The sequence below is a fragment of the Bombyx mandarina genome, chromosome 28, assembly GCF_030267445.1.
Source record: "Bombyx mandarina strain Sakado chromosome 28, ASM3026744v2".
Classification (NCBI taxonomy): Eukaryota; Metazoa; Arthropoda; class Insecta; order Lepidoptera; family Bombycidae; genus Bombyx; species Bombyx mandarina.
This window is the reverse complement of record NC_143233.1, coordinates 5,769,924-5,788,695: the sequence shown is the minus strand read 5'-3', so window position 1 is coordinate 5,788,695 and position 18,772 is coordinate 5,769,924. Positions and strand designations below refer to the sequence as shown.

The 18,772-nt window shown below is 37.5% G+C and overlaps 1 protein-coding gene across 2 annotated transcripts in view; it reads right to left on the bottom strand.

Annotated features, from left to right (window-relative positions):
• The window catches only part of LOC114243804 (protein Wnt-4), a 108,073-nt gene that overhangs the window by 10,070 nt on the left and 79,231 nt on the right, over positions 1-18,772 (bottom strand). For both annotated transcript variants that reach the window (XM_028175420.2, XM_089739211.1), the window contains exons 2-5: positions 6,445-6,589; positions 4,366-4,486; positions 514-671; positions 62-169 (exon numbers count right to left, since the gene is read on the bottom strand). In XM_028175420.2, coding sequence (XP_028031221.2) covers positions 62-169; positions 514-671; positions 4,366-4,486; positions 6,445-6,589 — 532 coding nt within the window. The remainder of the gene's footprint in view (positions 1-61; positions 170-513; positions 672-4,365; positions 4,487-6,444; positions 6,590-18,772) is intronic.

The window sequence follows — 18,772 nt, the reverse complement described above, 5'->3', positions numbered from 1 at the left end:
TTTCGTGTATCCAAAAGCTGAACTCAAAGCATCGTGCATAATAAGTTGAGAATGTATATACCCGTCTTCCAGCGTCGTTGTTGTGAAGATTGACGAGACCCTCATCAGTGGTTCGGTCTTCTCTAGAATCGAGGAAGTCTCTACTGTAAGTTTCTCCGTAGCGAATGTCCTGAAACAAAAACAATGTTTTGAATAGATCATATTATTATACTTATAGATACGAGCACTCGAACAATTTGACAAATTACAACAAGAATCTATATAATTGTAAATAGACATGCTTTAACACAAAACCGACTTCAAATAGAAAAAAAAGATATCCCTAAAGCGTTTCCGATCCGGCGGTAGATTCTGCGAAGCACTGCTCTTGCTAGGGCCACTGTTAGAAATACTCCGGTTTGAGAGCCCCGTGAGCTCACTTACATGTTAGGGCGAAGCTGAAATAGCCTCTCAAGGCTATCAGCATAGGTAGGAAAAAAAGTGATTTATTTAGTAATATGGTAAGCTCTTTACCTCAGAGCACCCTCCCCATTGCCAATGTCTGGGTGTCCGCTTCCGAACCTTAGAATCACAGGAGCAATCGTTCAGCTCGCCTCGACTACAGGCCCTGGCCACAGCGTGAGCCAAAGCGGCCGAGGACAACGCGTGCACGAAGGCCGATTCGCGAGATTCTGAAAAATTGCAAATAGCTCAATTATTATTAAATGAGCGGACAAACTCACGGCCATCTGGTTAAGAACACACAGACATGAACAACCTAAATGCCGCCACCCACCTACAAACATGAGTTATAAGTCTCAGTTTTTGCAGTACGTCAGCTGTCCCGCGACAGAAATAGGCAGGGCGGTAGTCCTACCCTTGCGGGTTCACAAGACAGTAGATACCTACCACCGTCCAACTTACTCTTTCCGTCAATGCGTTCTAATATTAGAACTCATGTCTCAAAGTACTGTGGCGTAGCCATCACACAGCACAAGATATTTGACAAATGCCTGAATCTCGCTTATGACATTTTCAAGATCCAAGTTCCAAATAACAACATTTGGACCGTCGGTCTACCGAGCAATATCACCTGCTCGGTGGAAGATCTTTCCTTTCGTCGTTATACCTCCAAACCGGTGACCTCGACGTGATTTGAACACGCAACCTTTTACCTACCGCCACAGTATCTTTCAGCATTCACATTATTGATGTCTAAGGGCTGCAGCAACGAATCAATACCAAGTCGCCCGTAAGCACGTTCACTAGGCTAAGCAAAAAAAATCTATACTACATATATAATATAAAATACTATAATATATAATATACTATATATATAAATCTACAGTGGTTTTTACGGATGTTCCGTTATAACTACTGAACCATGCATCCAATTGACTTGAAACTTGGTATCCATGTAGCAAATACATGTAATTAATGGATAGGCTAATATTTATATGAGTGTTGGACTCCCTACACCAGTTGCGGGGGCGTTAATAATGAGAATCTTTGTGGGGGTGAGAAATAATAATGTTAATTTTAAATGCACAGCGAAGCGGACGGTTACAGCTAGTAATTAATAATGATACGAAAAAGGAAAAGAGTAGAGATTTTTTTGCTTTCCCAATTGATTTATTTATCAATCAACCGCAAGTAATTTTACGCTCGCGTCAAAAATAATTCAAAACAAAACCTATATTAAGTACAACTTAAAAATCCGTACATAGTTCGTTGACCAACGGTTCTTTCGTCGCCCACCCAACTAGAGCCGCGCGCTTGAAGATACGTAAAATAATTCTCGTAGTCGACAGGGGTCCACGTAAATCGGCCGCGTCTTTCATGGCTTACAATAAACACGCTGAGCTTCTCAGTCAACAAGAACGCACGTGATCGCCGCACTCGACATATAAAAACAAACTTATCGTCGTGCGAGAATGAATCCCATCGGACATTGGAATAGATGCAGTCCGTCGGTTAATACAGGCCTGCGAAGGAAGGAGCCGTCAGAAATGTACAAAAATAAACAGGTGTTCGCGTTAAATTGTACCGGATATTATTCTTTTGAGAATTCGCGACCGCTTTAGCCTCGTTATTGGCTGCGGCTCTGACAATATGCAGAATAGCATACTCGGTTTTTGGACTAGTTTAGACCAAATCAATGACAGGAATGCCCGCTGAGTTTCTGGCCGGATCTTCTCAGTGGGTCGCGTTTCCGATCCGGCAGTAGATTCTGCGAAGCACTGCTCTTGCTAGGGCCAGTGTTAGCAACACTCCGGTTTGAGCCCCGTGAGCTCACCTACACGTTAGGGCGAAGCTGATATAGCCTCTCAGAACTATCAGCATAGGTAGGATAAAAAAAAATTACAGGAATTTTGATAATTTCGTAGGACAACTACTGAGAGTTTGACATTAGACCTTCATTCAAGCTATCGCCTAACAGTAGGTCAAGCTCTTTTTGAATATCGGCTCTGTTGGCATCGATTTGAGAATAAAGTTGAATAATCTTTCTAGCCAATAACAACAAATTCATTAAAAATTATATAATAAAATCTACTACTGAATTTTGCGTTCCGATTCTGAATCTTTTTTCGAAATTCCCTTTTAATAATAGTAATTCATATCGGAGTACACACAATAATAACTATTTATGCTTCTGTTTCTACGTACTGGTGTTACTGGTGGTAGGACCTCTTGTGAGTCCGCGCGGGTAGGTGCCACCGCCCTGCCTGTTTCTGCCGTGAAGCAGTAATGCGTTTCGGTTTGAAGGGTGGGGCAGCCGTTGTAACTATACTTGAGACCTTAGAACTTATATCTCAAGGTGGGTGGCGCATTTACATGTTGTGGATGTCCATGGGCTCCAGTAACCACTTAACACCAGGTGGGCTGTGAGCTCGTCCACCCATCTAAGCAATAAAAAATAAAACAAAGCATATTTAATGCTTACTTTCTTTAACCTGTAACAACGTATTGTTAGAAGTTAAGCACATCCATGGCCTTACTCGAAGAATTCAGCATCTAACAAAATTATGAAGAGTATCAAATAATGGCAGAATTTACGCCTGATCGAAATCTATTACATAAATGACTGAATTTTAATGTTACTATTCCATTTGGGAAAAAAGCTTGAGCTCTACCAAACGTCCTCAGTTGCGAATAATATTCCTTAGAACAACATCAAAGACGGTTCCAAAGTCAGAAAACAGCTTCATAATAGACAGATTAACAGATTAACTCCACATATCAATATTACCAAAATTTCTTTGAAAAAAAAAAACACGATACAACATTGAAAATTAAAGACGGTTCACAGGAAACATCAAAGAATGTTCAGTGGAACGAATACTTTTGAACTAATAAGATGTTATGAAGATATGCTGCTTTTTAAAACTGTTTTTCTTTTTTTGTTTAAATCGTATCCTGTAAACATTATCATGAAACATTGTGTATTCGATCTAAATTTAAATTTCCCGATCGAATCTAGATTCTGTTATTCTTTTAAATTTTTTAACTATAACGGTCGCTTATGCCGTCTTTAATCTAAACAGCATTTGATTGTCATGTTGGTAATACTCGCATTGAAGTACATCTTCAATAAAAATAATTAAATTCATGCCTGAAATTCCTTCTGCATCATAGGAGTAATAACGGATGTAGTAAAAGAAACACTTAATGAAGAAACAGAAAAAGTAGATCCCTATGGCACGTTGGAATGGATATATGGAGATATAACCCAGGGAGGGTTGACTTGTGGTGGGCGACCGGTCGTGTCAAATCCCTTGTGTCAAATCCCTATGCAGTATTATAGAAGAACATGTTTCCCCGACCACAATCAATGCGGGATAAAGGCAAGAAGCAGCGGCAGATAGAAGAGAGAAGAGATAGCGGCAAGAAAAAGAGTAAGAAGAAGATGATGATGATTAACAATACTTTTCATATGATCTTAAAAATACTTTAAATTTGGTTCCCAATATTTCAGCGCCATTACAAGTCTACTTGAAGTGTACTAAAGTCTATATTACGGCTGTTGGCATTTCAATCGAAATCAGATCGCTGGAGCAGACAGTTTCTCGAGTGGAGACCGCGCAGCGGAAGACGTAACGTGGGACGCCCCCTGGCTAGGTGGTGCGATGACCTCCGAACGGTGGCCGGCAAGAAGTGGATGAGGAGAGCAGCGGTAGGCAGCGGCTTGGCTCTACCCCTGGCATTGCTGAAGTCCATGGGCGACCATCAGGTGGGCCGTGCGCTCGTCTGCCTACAAGGGCAATAAAAAAAAAAGCGGAGAGCCGTAGACCGGGCTCAGTGGTTTGGATTGGGAAGGCCTATGTCCAGCAGTGGACGACTGTGGGCTGTTGATGATGATGATGATGATGAGTCTAAATGACTTACTGTATTTCAAAACACCCCCGAAGATGTCGGTGGAGTTCTCGACGATACTACAGTTCCATCTGCTGTTTCGGAACTGGTGCTGGCATTCTTCGACGGCCTGCATCGCGCCCGTCTGCAGAACCTGTAATTTTCAATTAAAATATTAATGCGGTTCTAGCACTTTCGGTTTTCGCTGACTTAATTAAAACTAATTTTACGGTTTAATTTCGAGTTGATTATTCCCGGTGTTTCGTATAGTTTCCAATGTTCGTGGTCACAAAGCAGTGGTCGACAACATTTAATTATACATCAATGGATTAAAATTTCAAATAAACAAATGCCCTCTCATCCCCAATCCATTTTTCATATAAATATAGTATATATATGTTATTTTTATATAATAATAGATTATTTTTATAAACTCGACACTGGCAACATTGGCATGTCAGGAAACCAATTTCCATATTTAAAAAAAAGAGTGTACGTGATGTAGATGACTTTGAGATTTAAAATTGGAAATGGTCATTTGAATAATGTGAAATCTACCACCGTCCATTTTCTAAATAGGTAAAGTACCTACTATCTACTTTATTTCTGGATTTCAACATTACGCGTCCACAGATTCATTAAAAATACGTTGCTATATTTGGATAGTCTTTGGACGAATTATCTATGGACGTATGCAATAAGCAAAGGATCTGGTATTCATACTTTACTTTAGACAAGTAAATAAGTCGGGTCCTTATTAAAACAAACAAGTCCAATAAAGTCTGCAACATCTGCAGCGTTATTCGCACCCTCGAAATTCATTTGGCAATAAAACGTATTATTAAGTTCATTAACGTAGATTATCGTTGAGGATTGGTTATTTATCAATCACATTACTTCAAATATATTGTGGTTTCTTTATTAGTATACTCATTTGAATGAATTAGGAATGAGAAAACGACTTAATATCTCCGGCTTTCGGCCATTTATTGAAATCAAATATGCTATGCTCATCGTCAAATGTTATTCTAAGTAAAAATAAATAATAGTTTAAAAAAACTAATTAAATATGCTTTTATAGAAAATCCAACTAAAAAATAGAAAATAAATTTTAATAAATTTGAATAAAAATAGTACAAGAAAAAATGATTTTATGGTAAAAAAGCGCGAGGCGCTTTTCAAGACATTATCAAAATAACCCTTCTACTCATATCTGTTCATAAAATATTTATAACTACTGATACCATGCACCACACGCTTTGTTAACAATAAAATCATTTTTTCTTACACTATTTTTAATTCAAATTTATTAACACTTATTTTCTATTTTTTAGTTGGATTATCTATAGAAGCGTATTTTGTTACTTTTTTTAAGCTACTATTTATTTTTCATTTTTTTGTTGAATTTAATTTTTTTTTTATATTGAATTGTCATCGGTCCTTAATAAGTATATCAAATTTCGAGTTAATCCGACGTTTTGGAGGGGATCAAAATCATGTTCAATGATTCAGTTGCAAAGATACATACGTCTGAAGCTAATAAAAGCGTAATAAAAACGAAAAAGTTTCGTCTCAATCAATTCAATATTTAGTGTTTACTTGTCAAATCCATTCAATGACATTCATGTCATGTCAATCCTTGTTTTGCTATCTATTCCTTCCCCTCACTCCTACCACTTATGTAATGGTTATCAAGTGTGGACTACTGAGAGCAAGCTACTGCTCCGACTTAGCAGCGTAGGACCGACCAATCTGGCGATGGTAAATCTTGGCCTATATCCAGCAGTAGAATGATGTCGATGCTTCAAAAGCATCTTTGCATTGAAAGGGGCCTTTTATTTGGTATTCGCATCAAAAGTTCGATGTTTTTAATTGAACTTCAATTAAGTTTACTCCATTCAAATATCTGAAGAAGTTTGTTGTTTGTTATGATATTTTTTCCAAAATTTAAACTTTAAATGGATCTACTGTAAAGTTGCAAAAATGTAGCTTAAGCCTAATAACCTTTGACAGTTCGATGAACTTGCGACCCGGAAGTTGGCTTGAAGGATCAGCTTGCGTGATAACCTCCTATCACCACTATGACCATGGAGAACGAGATTTTATATTTACCTGGATCATTTTATCGGAAAGCATACACAGTTTTTTCTGTCGCTCTACGAGGAACTCTAGTCTGTGGCAGCTCTCCTTGCGTAACGTTGTAACTGCTTCCAAAGATGTATTGCCGCTCTGATCAGACAGAGGTACCGCTAGGTTCCTGTAACAAAAGAAAATTTACTACAGTCAATTGTCAAAAGTAACAGACGCTTTAAAATTGTCAATCTTTTGTCGGCAATTCAGTTTCAGTCGTCGTGGTCTAAAGGATAAGACGTCCGATGCATTCGTGTGTAGCGATGCACCGGTGTTCGAATCCCAGGCGGGTACCAATTTTTCTAATGAAATACGTACTTAACGAATATTCACGATTGAGTTCCACGGTGATGGAATACAATCGTGTAATAAAAATCAAAACCCGCAAAATTATAATTTGCGTTATTACTGGTGGTAGGACCTCTGGTGAGTCCGCACGGGTAGGTACCACCACCCAGCCTATTTCTGCCGTGAAGCAGTAATGCGTTTCGATTTGAAGGGTGGGGTAGCCGTTGTAACTATACTGAGACCTTAGAACTCATATCTCAAGATGGGTGTCGGAATTTACATTGTAGATATCTATGGGCTCCAGTAACTAAACACCAGGTGGGCTGTGAGCTTGTCCATACATCCAAGTAATAGTTTATTTTTAAAAAGCCTTGTTTTCCCTACCTAATCGTTGGTAGGGGACTATTCCAATTACGCGCGATCGGTTCATCTGACAACTTGCTAACACTGGCCCTAGTAAGAGCAGTGCCCAGCTAAATCTACCACTGGATCAAAATCGCAACCTACTAAGAAAATCTGGTGAGAAACTCAGGGGGTATTTCACTTCAAAAAAGAATCAGCATGAAAGGCACTATTTTCAAAACGCCTTTATTAGTTTCAGACGTATGTATGTTGGTATGTAATGGATTCCTTGAACATGATTTTGAGCCCCTTCAAAACGTCGGATTAACTCGAAATTTGGCATACTTATTAAGGACTGATGACAATTCAACATTTAAAAAAAAAATAAAAAAATCGAAATTCAACTAAAAAATGAAAAATAAATAATAGTTTAAAGAAACTAAAAAAATACGCTTTTACAGAAAATCCAACTAAAAAATAGAAAACAAATCTGAATTAAAATTAGAAAAAATGGTTTTATTGTAAAAAAGCGTGGAGTGCTCTTCAGGATAATATCAAAATGGCCCTTCTACTTATATCTGTTCATAAAATATTTAACTACTGATACCATGCACCCCAGGCTTTTTTTACAATAAAATATTTTTTTCTTATACTTTTTTTAATTCAAATTTCTTAAAATTTATTCTTACTAGGAACTCAGTATAAATATTTCGCAGTCTTCGCATCACATAAAATTTTATAAAAGAATTTAGATCTTAATACCTAAGGCATGATGAGTGAATAAACGAAACATTCCTTCCAATTTAAAGGGATAGTTTAATGCAGTATAAGACTACGACCTTATCGTGCGTGGATGTCAGCGGATAATCAACAATATTATTATAATTATCAAATGTATGACGAAACAATGGGTCGAAAACACAATACGTCGTTACGAATCAGCATTCTTATCTATTACTCTGTTTACATGAAGCTAAACACTTGAAAAGCGCGTTTCCTGCCGTACAATACGCCACAGGACGCTTAAGAAACAAACAAGGCTAATTTACTTGTTTTCCTATTCAGCAGCATTGAAGGGTTCCGCGTAACAGAATAACAATGTTAAAAGCCTAGCTTACAGAGTACTTCATACAATAGTGAATAAGGCAATTAGACGGAGACGTCCGCTCTCTACGAGCTCCTCCACTCAAATGACACTCGACGAAAACAAAACTCGCTTACCTACCCTCGCTTTTGTTCTATTTTCGAAAAAAAAAAAACATTTCTCTATTCAAAAGCCGGCCAATGCGAAGCTTGCTCTGCTTCTACGTTGATTGGCCGACGACCTGAGTGGAAATAACCTCCCGGGTAAATGAGGCGCGCTGTCCTTTTCTGTGCAGTTGTTTTTGTGTATATACGTCTCGTTCTATTTTAGTTTTAATTGCAAGCATGAGAGGACGTGCAAAGGGTTGCGGGACCTTGAGTGTTGCACGTGTATGGAGGATGGCATTCAACATGTTTCAATGAAGTAGGGATAATTTTGCTATGCAGAAATGAGTACATAAAATGCATCGCTACTCAAATGACTGATGGTTTACTGATTTCAAACAAATTGTATTTTTATAATACCAACGAATAATTTAAACGTAATTTACTATTCTCATGGCATACTGAAAACAATATATCAAAAAATATATATACTCAGATGATTTCCACTAATTCGCTCATACATTAGCCATGTGTGTGTGTTACTGTTTTAGCCGACTTCAAAAAAAGAAGGAACGGCGGTTTCTTTTGTAACATCAGAACTTGATTTCATGCGAATTATTTTCGATATTTATTTGAGAAAAAAATGTTTTGGGTTTTTTTTTTTTTTGTCTTTGTAGGCAGACGGGCATACGGCCCACCTGGTGGTGAGTGGTTACCGTCGCCTATGGACTTCAGCAATGCCAGGGGCAGAGCCAAGCCGCTGCCTACCGTTATTAGGAAGCTGGTGCCTCTTATGTAGTTCCGTATGAAATTCATCAAGACCTGTCCCGTAGTTTTTGAGTTATCTGTAATAAGGTCAAAGTCAATGAAATATAATTGACTTTGACCGAATCTATCGTATCCTTGTTTTGTTCTAGTTGGTTTTCTTTTTTTTCTTTTATATTCCATATAATGTATGAACGAGATAGCTAGACAAACTCATAGTGCACTGATTCCTCAAAATAGAGATAAAAATATTGACCGACCAAACACTGAGCTAACATATTTTATTTATCTTCATTGGAATATTTATTTGTTGTTCGCTTAGATGAGTATTGAGCTCACAGTGCGCCGGCTATCGGTTCGCAGAAATAATTAAGTGAATCTCTCTCCTCACATAAAAAACCTACCAGAGATCAAATTCACTACGGCTTTCAAATACTCTGGTCCGTTTTTTTTTTTTTCTAATTATCAATCACAAAGAGATTTAGAGATTCCAACATCAACTGCCACAAAAACTTTTAAAGCTTGTGTGCCATGCCTTACAACTTCGCCTATGTGTCTTGCACAATCCGAGTTAAATAAAATTATTATAATGCTATTATTGTGTCAATAAAATAGTGTTTCTGTTAGCTACTGCTGTCTACTTAATTACATACAATTGGATGCTTAGAAATTGTATTTTCCATTATGTTTATTTCTCTCTTATATTAAGTATATGGTGGTAGGGCGTTTTTGAGTCCGTACGGGCAGATACCACCACCCTGCCTATTTCTGCCGTGAGGCAGTAACACTTTTCTGTTTGAAGGGTGGTGCAGCCGTTGTTCTGTAAAAACTGAGATTTAGAACTCACCTCTTGAGGAGGGAAGCGACGTTGTTGATGTCGATGGGCTACTAGTAACCATTTAACGCCAGGTAGCCCGTTATCTTGGCCAAGTACTTTAGAAAAAAAAAAAAAATGTGTGGTGTCGTGGGACACCGGATAGGAACGAAATTCCTTATTATAAAAATATTAATTTTAAGTTCTATTAGAAGTATAAAGAAAATAATTATTCGGGTATACATTTTTTATTATGATTTTTTTATTGATAAAAATAAAAATAAAAACGACTTTACAAAGTTATCAACTTTATTTTCTTCACAATGATTTACAAAAAATAATGATAATAAACAGCGAAACAGCTATTTATATGAATGAATAATAATAATAACCGTCATCACGTAGACTATACATTAGACACTGTATAGCCATCATACTAAGACTATACATAAATAATAAAAATCTTACGTTACGGACGTTTTTTCCCGGTCAGGGTACCCCTCCGCATCGTCCCATAAGGAACTTTGTTCCAAAAAAAAAATGCGTATTATTATAATCTTCTTTGGTTTTTATCATAAATTATTACCATATTTCACCTCATTCTGTTTTTAGATACACCATATATTTTTCAACAAGTCACGCACGGTTATCCGGCTCCAATTTAGGATACCCTGTATTATGGGTACCAGAGACTGACACACATACTTATATACGTTTTAATATATACACATATAAAAAAGCACCCAGTTAAAGAGCAAACAAACCTGTTTCATCGCATAAATGTTTTCCCGATCTGGGAATCGAACCCACGACCCTCGCCGCAACTGAAACAGCTGCTAACTACTGCTTAGTCAAACGCTCAGTTATGGATTTTTTTTTCTTTTTATTTCACATAGTATTCGATTCTCTAAATCACAAATTGCATTCGAACAATCGAATAATTAAGCCCTTTTAACAAATCGCAAATACAATTTAAAACTCCAAATAGAGTAATCGATACTCGGTTTTTTTTCTTCTTCGGTAAATCGATAAGTTTGGTTCACACGAACCCGTCAATATTTGCTTTTGAATATTTTTTTTACTCCGGGTAATTGCCTCGCCTTTTAGGTACGTGCGTAAAGGTCTTTACTTTGTAACGGTACTATTGGAAACGTTCAAATATTAATAGAAAAATACTGCGTTGTGCAAATGACAATATGTATTTATTATGTATATTTTTCAATTATCGATTCTAAGGTTCTCTGTAGTTCAAAGGCGTCTCAGTGGACATTTTTTTATTGTTTAGGAATATAAACCAACTCATTACCTTCTAGGTCTTCAGACATCAGAGCTGGAAGCCGTCACCAACCTTGAAACATGACCTCGAAATCACAATTGCATTTCGTTACGTCAAGCACAATCTTGAAACAGGAATGCGGTATTGCTTCGCGACACTAATAGACTAGATACTGCTGCCTACCCGTTCGCGCTTATTCTTCTTCTTCCTAGCATTTTCCTGGTCAAGTGCCAGGGTTCGCTTTTCTACTTAAACTCCTTCACGTTTCCCGGTCATGGGCATCTTTCTGGATGAGATTATTCTCCTCCATATCCGCTTATTCCTCCTTGCATCATATTCCTCACTGCTGAGGGTCATGACCACCCTTTTGTATCACCTCCGCACGCACAATCTTTCTCCATCTATTCTTATCTCTGTCGGTGTGGATCCGCTTACTATAGGCTCTAAAATATATGTTTTGCTGGTTTGAGGTTTATTGCACAATACCAATATTAAATTGTTACCAGATATGATGTAATGATAGTAACAGAATGCATGATTAAAACCGTAGAAGTGATTATGGCGAATAGCCCATTATACAACACAAGATATTTGACAGATGCCTGAATCTCGCTTATGACTCGCTTATGAAGTTCCGAATAACAACATTCTGAACGTCGGTCTACCGAGCAATATCACCCGCTCAGTGGATGATCTTTCCTTTATCGTATATCTTCCAAACGATCTTAATTATACATATGTACACAGAGGCAGAAATCCAATGCGCTGGTCGGACCAAATACGCTCTAGTCTCAATACCTCAGTCCAAGTTGCTATCCACACAGCTGACGACAGGCAGGAATAGCGCAAGATGATGCAGGAGAAAGTTATTAGAGGAGGCCACGACCCTCAGCACTGAGGATTATCGACGCAAGGAGGAAGAGGACCACCCGCGAAAACCGAAGAAAATACTAATCAAATTACTGCAGGATCTTTGGTATACCATAAGAATTCGATTCAACTACGTGTTTAATACATAAATTATCGGGCTCTTCTAGGTTTCTATTCATTTGTAAAATAACCGAAGTCAGTTAAAATTTCACAGGTCCATTCTTGTGACTTTGGTATTAGTCACACGCGCCATAGAATCGCGATACCATGCGTTCTCGAAACTGAGATTTTAAGTAACACTGATTCAAATTCAAATTCAAAATTCAAATTTACAAATACGACAAATCGCTCTCACTAACCTCATATTCTTAAACACACAATCAAGCTGTTTCTTCTTCGTTTGACTTCTTTCCATTAAAATTTAAATTTATCATTCTTCTTGTTACGTGCATCTTCTATTCACATGCTTAAACTACGCTAAACCCCTAATTAGTGACAGTTGCAAGGACTACATTGACACTTTCTGTAATGCATTCGGCATATTTCACACATGGCGAATATATTCGAACTGGTCGATGTATTACTACTATTTGATTCCTCATTAGGCTCGGCTTACGACAGTTTAAGTGCTATTATTTCCATTGCATTGTACAGTACGAAATTTAAATTATCCAAATTAACATTGAAAAATGGGATATGAATAATTGTTAGTTAAGTAATTCTTATAAATAGTGTTCACCCAACTAACTTAATTCAAATTTGACAATTCATACTTTAATATATGTATTCGTTTTAATTCGTAAACTAAAAACATTTCGAAAAATAAAAACATTTCCGATATTATTAATCACAGTAGAAAATTGAATTTAACTATTTTGTCAATCCCGTATTTGTCATTTATATTTTAACATATATATTTTATTTCTAACAAAGATCACAAAAACCTTATTACAAAGAATAATTTAAATATCTAATTAGCTTACTTTCTATATAATCGTCAAATTTATATAAAATCCGAACATTGAAGCTTCAAACGTATTTTGGAAAAGGAAACCAGAATAATATCATACGAGTGATGGATGTGTTTTCTTTTGTATTAATCGATTTTATCGTATCATCGATTTTTAACTTTTCGAACAGAATCGGGTTCAAATAGTACGAACTACGATCAGTTCCGAGTACTCACCTAGGAAGACTTTGTCCGTCTTTTGATATGAAACACCACAACAGAACGCGGTTAAACCAAACGGGAATTCATGAATGCATACTCCATCTTTTATGGGAGTTCTTTTAAGGCATACAAGAATTAAGTTTCTCTACATGTTGGCGAGAAAGGAGGCAAGCAATTGGTGTACGTAATAAATTATTGTTTTATTTTCCCTTCCAAATTATATTTTAAACTATCTGACCCGGCAGTCTTCGTAGGGCCTCATCGAGAAATAAAATACCTAAACTTTTGTCTATACTTCTATACTAATATTATAAAGAGGAAATATTTGTTTGTTTGTTTGTTTCGAATAGGCTCCGAAACTACTGGACCGATTTGAAAAATTATTTTTCCATTAGAAGCCGACATTGTCCCTGATGAAAATAGGCTACTTTTTTTATTTTTTTTTATTTTTTTTTAATTTTTTTTTTTTGGTTTCATGTGTGTTTTAATGTTTCCGAAGCGAAGCGAGGGCGGGTCGCTAGTATAAAATAAACTTAAAACAAACAAAAGGATTCCGTTCGACGGGGGACACATCAAAGGAAAAACTAAATTGTTATTTTTATTTAATTCTGAGAATTTCATATTTATCTACCTTTTAAACTTCCTCTGGACTTTCACAAATAGTTCAAGACCAAAATTAGCCAAATCGGTCCAGCCGTTCTAGAGCTTTAGCGAGACTAACGAACAGCAATCCATTTTTATATACATACAGTCAAAATCTGTTATAACGACATCGAAGGGACTGCTCATATTCAGTCGTAAAAACCGATAGTCGTAACAACCGGTGATGTTTTTAATGTGTATCGTGCAAGTACAAATAAATCGATAGGGAATTATTGGAAAAATATATTTATTCAACTATGTACATTTTGTTTATTAATATAATTATATACACCTAAGTACAATGCATATTATTTTTCTGTGAGCATAAAATTTGTAATTTTGGTCTGTTTGGAACACTACTGTTGTGCATAGATAGATGTATTGTAATTCACGTTGGATTTTAATTAACGTATCGTCATAATTGCTGTGGATGTGGAACTGTTCATTAAAAACAACAACCTTTCTTAATACACTATGTAACAGCATTGATACCATCATTCAAAGTTGGTACAGTAACTGCATGTACGTGTTTTGTTTCTAAGAATTAGAAAAAACCCTACACTAAACTAAATCATATTGTTTTCTTTCCTGATTTTAATAGCCATTCAAGACAAATGTGGATACATATTCAAATTGTTTACAATACAGCTTAGCCGGTCGTTCTAACAGATCTAATTCTCCGAAATATTAGTTAAATGTGGTCGTTTTATGAGGTATGTCGTTATTAGCAATGTCGTATAAAGCAATGTTTTTAATAAGGCGGTCATATAGCATTCAGCCGGGACCTTTGTTCTAGGTTATTATAACCGACATGTTGTTCTAAACGATGTCGCAGTAAACGGTTTTGGCTGTATATAGAAACATAGATAAAGGCCGTGACGATGCACAGGTACACAGGTGTCGTGCTGGTGCCGGTCGTGCGTAAGGTTGTCGCGAGAGAAGTGAGTAGTGCTCCTTGACCGATGTTGTTTTTTTTTTGGTAGTTATTTCGCTGATATTTAGTCCCTGGTGTCTATGAAAGTGATGCTATTAGACTTGGGGTCCGACTTTAATCCCGTATACACAACCCACTGATTTCCTCGCCGGATCATCTCACTAGGTCGCGATCCCTATTCAGTGGTAGAATCTAAAGCACTGTTCTCGCTAGAGCCAATGTTAATAAATTCTCTTAGGTTGAATCAAGTGAGTTCACCTGCCAACCGCAGCGTAGTTGGAATAGCCCCTTAGGTTACCAGCAATTAGGTAGGGAGAAAAAGTATTACCACAATTTACTTATGTATGTATGTATCTAAGTAAATAAATTACCAAAAAATTAAATTTTAAAAAGTTCAGTTTTGGTCATTTTCTGATATTAATAATATTTTTTTATTTAATTCTGATTTTAGTGGCAAATTCTTTTTTTTTTTCAAAGGTTTAGGCATCTTACGTTACTTCTGTATACTTACGTCATATACCGTTAACAATGATAACATATTACTAAAGCTAATCGTAAAAATAGTTCCATTAGTTCCATATATCTTCAATGCTGGATACATAATCGATATAAAATCTGCTAGTTCAATCTATTTAGTCGCGTCATACAATAATTGGTCTACGTACAGGATTCTTAATAGAAAAATGATTCTAATACTAAAGCACGTTAAATACCTATCAAAGTTTAACCTTGTCTTTAACTTCGGCGTCACTTTCGTTATTCCAGTTACTCCGTCCACAACAATGTTCTCCGAACAATCTAGATTGTTACGTAACATTTTTTTTAACTCCGGGAAACTGAACCCTGAAGATTGCACTAACACATTCTAACATCTCAATACATCAGGAGCCGCGCTGTGTGCACACCACTTTAGGCATTAGAGCGCGGAGCTTAAGAAACACATTAGCATACGTGTTTACGTTAGGAATTTTTCACACATAGTTGCGAACTGAGCTATAAACATTCAGACGTTAAAGGGTATGTACACTCGAAAGCAATATGATTTGTTAGGAATTAAAATGGACGGCTGTTTGATAAGAATACACCGCTATTCAAACTCTAGACCTTGCGTGACAAAAACCTAAACTAGACTTCATAATTGAAGTTTTAGGAATGAACAAATTTTATTAATAGAATGTACTCCAAAGAGGTAGCGTGGGTAGGCCTCCCACAAGGGGGGACCGATGACTTATTGAAGCTTACAGGGAACCGCCAGACGCAAGTAGCGCAGGACTAATCTTTGTGGCGAGGTTTGGGGAAGGCCTATGTTCAACAGTGGACGTCTGTGGGCTGATAGAATAGAAAAGATGGTAAAATCTTTCACCGACACGTATTAGTACAGTAGACCGATCCCTAACCCATGCATAAGCCCGCTGAGTTTCTCGCCGGATCTTCTCAGCGGGTCGCGATTCCGATCCGGTAGTAGAATCATTCGCGAAGCAGCTACTCTTGAGTTGCTAGGTCTCCTTCGGAGGCGCTCGGGCAACTGTTAGCTAATCCCACCCCACCTGACTGAGTCTTTGCTCGCCCACCTGTCCTGGTCAAACTGGAAAAGCCTCCAGGCCACTAGTAATCCTTTAATCATAAAAAAGGTAGACCGACAACCAAAAATATTGTTTTTAATACTTGGACCGGTGAACGATCTCTCTTCCCGCCTATTGTTAAACGGCTACTGGAGCCTGATAACAACGTAAAAGATGAAAGAGTATGTCTTCCTCAAACGGCATTTTGACGGAGTCACTTACTCATCTCCCGTCAGCTCACGATTACTAACCAGATATTGGACACGTCTTATCTTAAATCGGATAAGACAAGAATAACATGGTTACAATGTAATTAGCCTAATTATTGTTATCTCACAGGAAGGGAATGTCGACACAGTCACGATAAACCTTGATGCGACTAGAAAGATTTAAGTCAAAATATTCCTGGTAACGATGCGAGAATAAATACAGCTGGAGCGGTGGTTGGCGCCTCTGACTGCCGCACCAAGGGTCCTGGGTTCGATTCCCACTACGGGCGTGATGAACAAGTCCGCTCGCTTTTTGTCTGTAATTATCTATATTTAAAGGTTTAATATCAGGCGTATATTAAGCCTCTGGTTCCTCATACTATAGGGCATAGGGAATCCTAATTCCTGGTTCCTCGGTATTATTATTATAAAAACCACCTTAAATATTTTGGATAGTTAGTTATCCTAGTGAACAGCGACTCTCTAACAATTCTCTAGAGAAAACGACTGCCTAAACGTTAACTCCATTGCAGAAACATTGAACGTTTGGAGATTAACGACAAAGGGAAGATCTATGGAACCTGTGAAATAGCTCAGTATACCAACGGTCTAAATGTTACACGGTACTTGTATATATGTAAACTTCTCATGAAAATGTTGTTAGCGAGATTCAGACATTTTTTTTTTTATTGCTTAGATGGGCGAACGAGCTCACAGCCCACCTGGTGTTAAGTGGTTACTGGAGCCCATAGACATTTACAACATAAATGCGTCACCCACCTTGAGATATAAGTTCTAAGATCTCAGTATAGTTACAACGGCTGCCCTGCCCTTCAGACCGAAACGCATTACTGCTTCACGGCAGAAATAGGCGGGGCGGTGGTACCTACCCGCGCGAACTCACAAGAGGTCCTACCACCAGACCACATTTGTCAAATGTCTTGTGTTCTTTTATTTTAAATAGGAAAGGAGAAAACATGTTGCGCCGACCCCAGGTTACTTGGAGAAGGCCAGGAGAATGATAATTATGTACTATTATTAATCTTAGGACCTTTCCACAAAAGAAGGATCACAATATCGAACAGCCGATGGCAACAAGCAAGGTATAGGCAAACGTCCTTATAGACGCAATACCACGACTTACGTTACGGTGTCTATGAGCTCCCCTGTCGCCTTTGATTGATACCCGGTAAGCTGCTACAAAATTCAACCTATGTATATGCCATAAAAGATACTTCACATCCTCCGATTTTTATTTAGACAACATATTAACTAATAACAATTAATATCTTCTCATAAACGTTTTAAGGTATAATTGTTTCCGAATTGCGTATTCCTAAAAAGCTGCAAAATGTTTTAGAACGAAGAAAATGAAAAGGTATTTCATTTCATTCGTATGTACATTACCGGTAGTTGAGAATTTCCCTAATTCGTCATTACTTAGTGACTCATTGACATGTCACCCTTTTGACTTATCGAAAGCGTATTTTAAACAAGACACGTAACACAGAAGTGGCAATCTATACTAATATTATAAAGAGGAAAGATTTGTTTGTTTGTTTGTTTCGAATAGGCTCCGAAACTACTGGACCGATTTGAAAAATTCTTTTTCCATTAGAAGCCGACATTGTCCCTGATGAACATAGGCTACTTTTTTTTGTTTTGTTTCATGTGTGTTTTAATGTTTCCGAAGCGAAGCGAGGGCGGGTCGCTAGTGTATAATAAACCTTGAATCTAATTTTTAGTTTAAACTGTTATATAGAAATTTGGACGGTAGTTACCACAATATTCAAATGTCAACGAATGTTGGTCGCGCGTGGCCACGAAAACTGTAAGATATTCGAAGTAATCATATAAAAACAATAAACGGTAGGTTAAGGAGTAGTGCCGTAAATACCATCCTTGCGAAAAAAAAAAAATTGCTTAGATGGGTGGACGAGCTCACTGCCCACCTGGTGTTAAGTGGTTACTGGAGCCCATAGACATTTACAACGTAAATGCGCCACCCACCTTGAGATATAAGTTGTAAGGTCTCAGTATAGTTACAACGGCTGCGGAGCCCTTCAAGCCGAAACGCATTACTGCTTCACGGTAGAAATAGGCAGGGTAGTGGTACCTACCCGCGCGGACTCACAAGAGGCTCTACCACCAGTAAAAGTAGTAGTGCCACCAGTAGTGCCCTAAATACTATCCTAAGGCCCGTGGTCCGCTGTCAACATCTGCGGATCATCCAGCCCCACACACCCCAA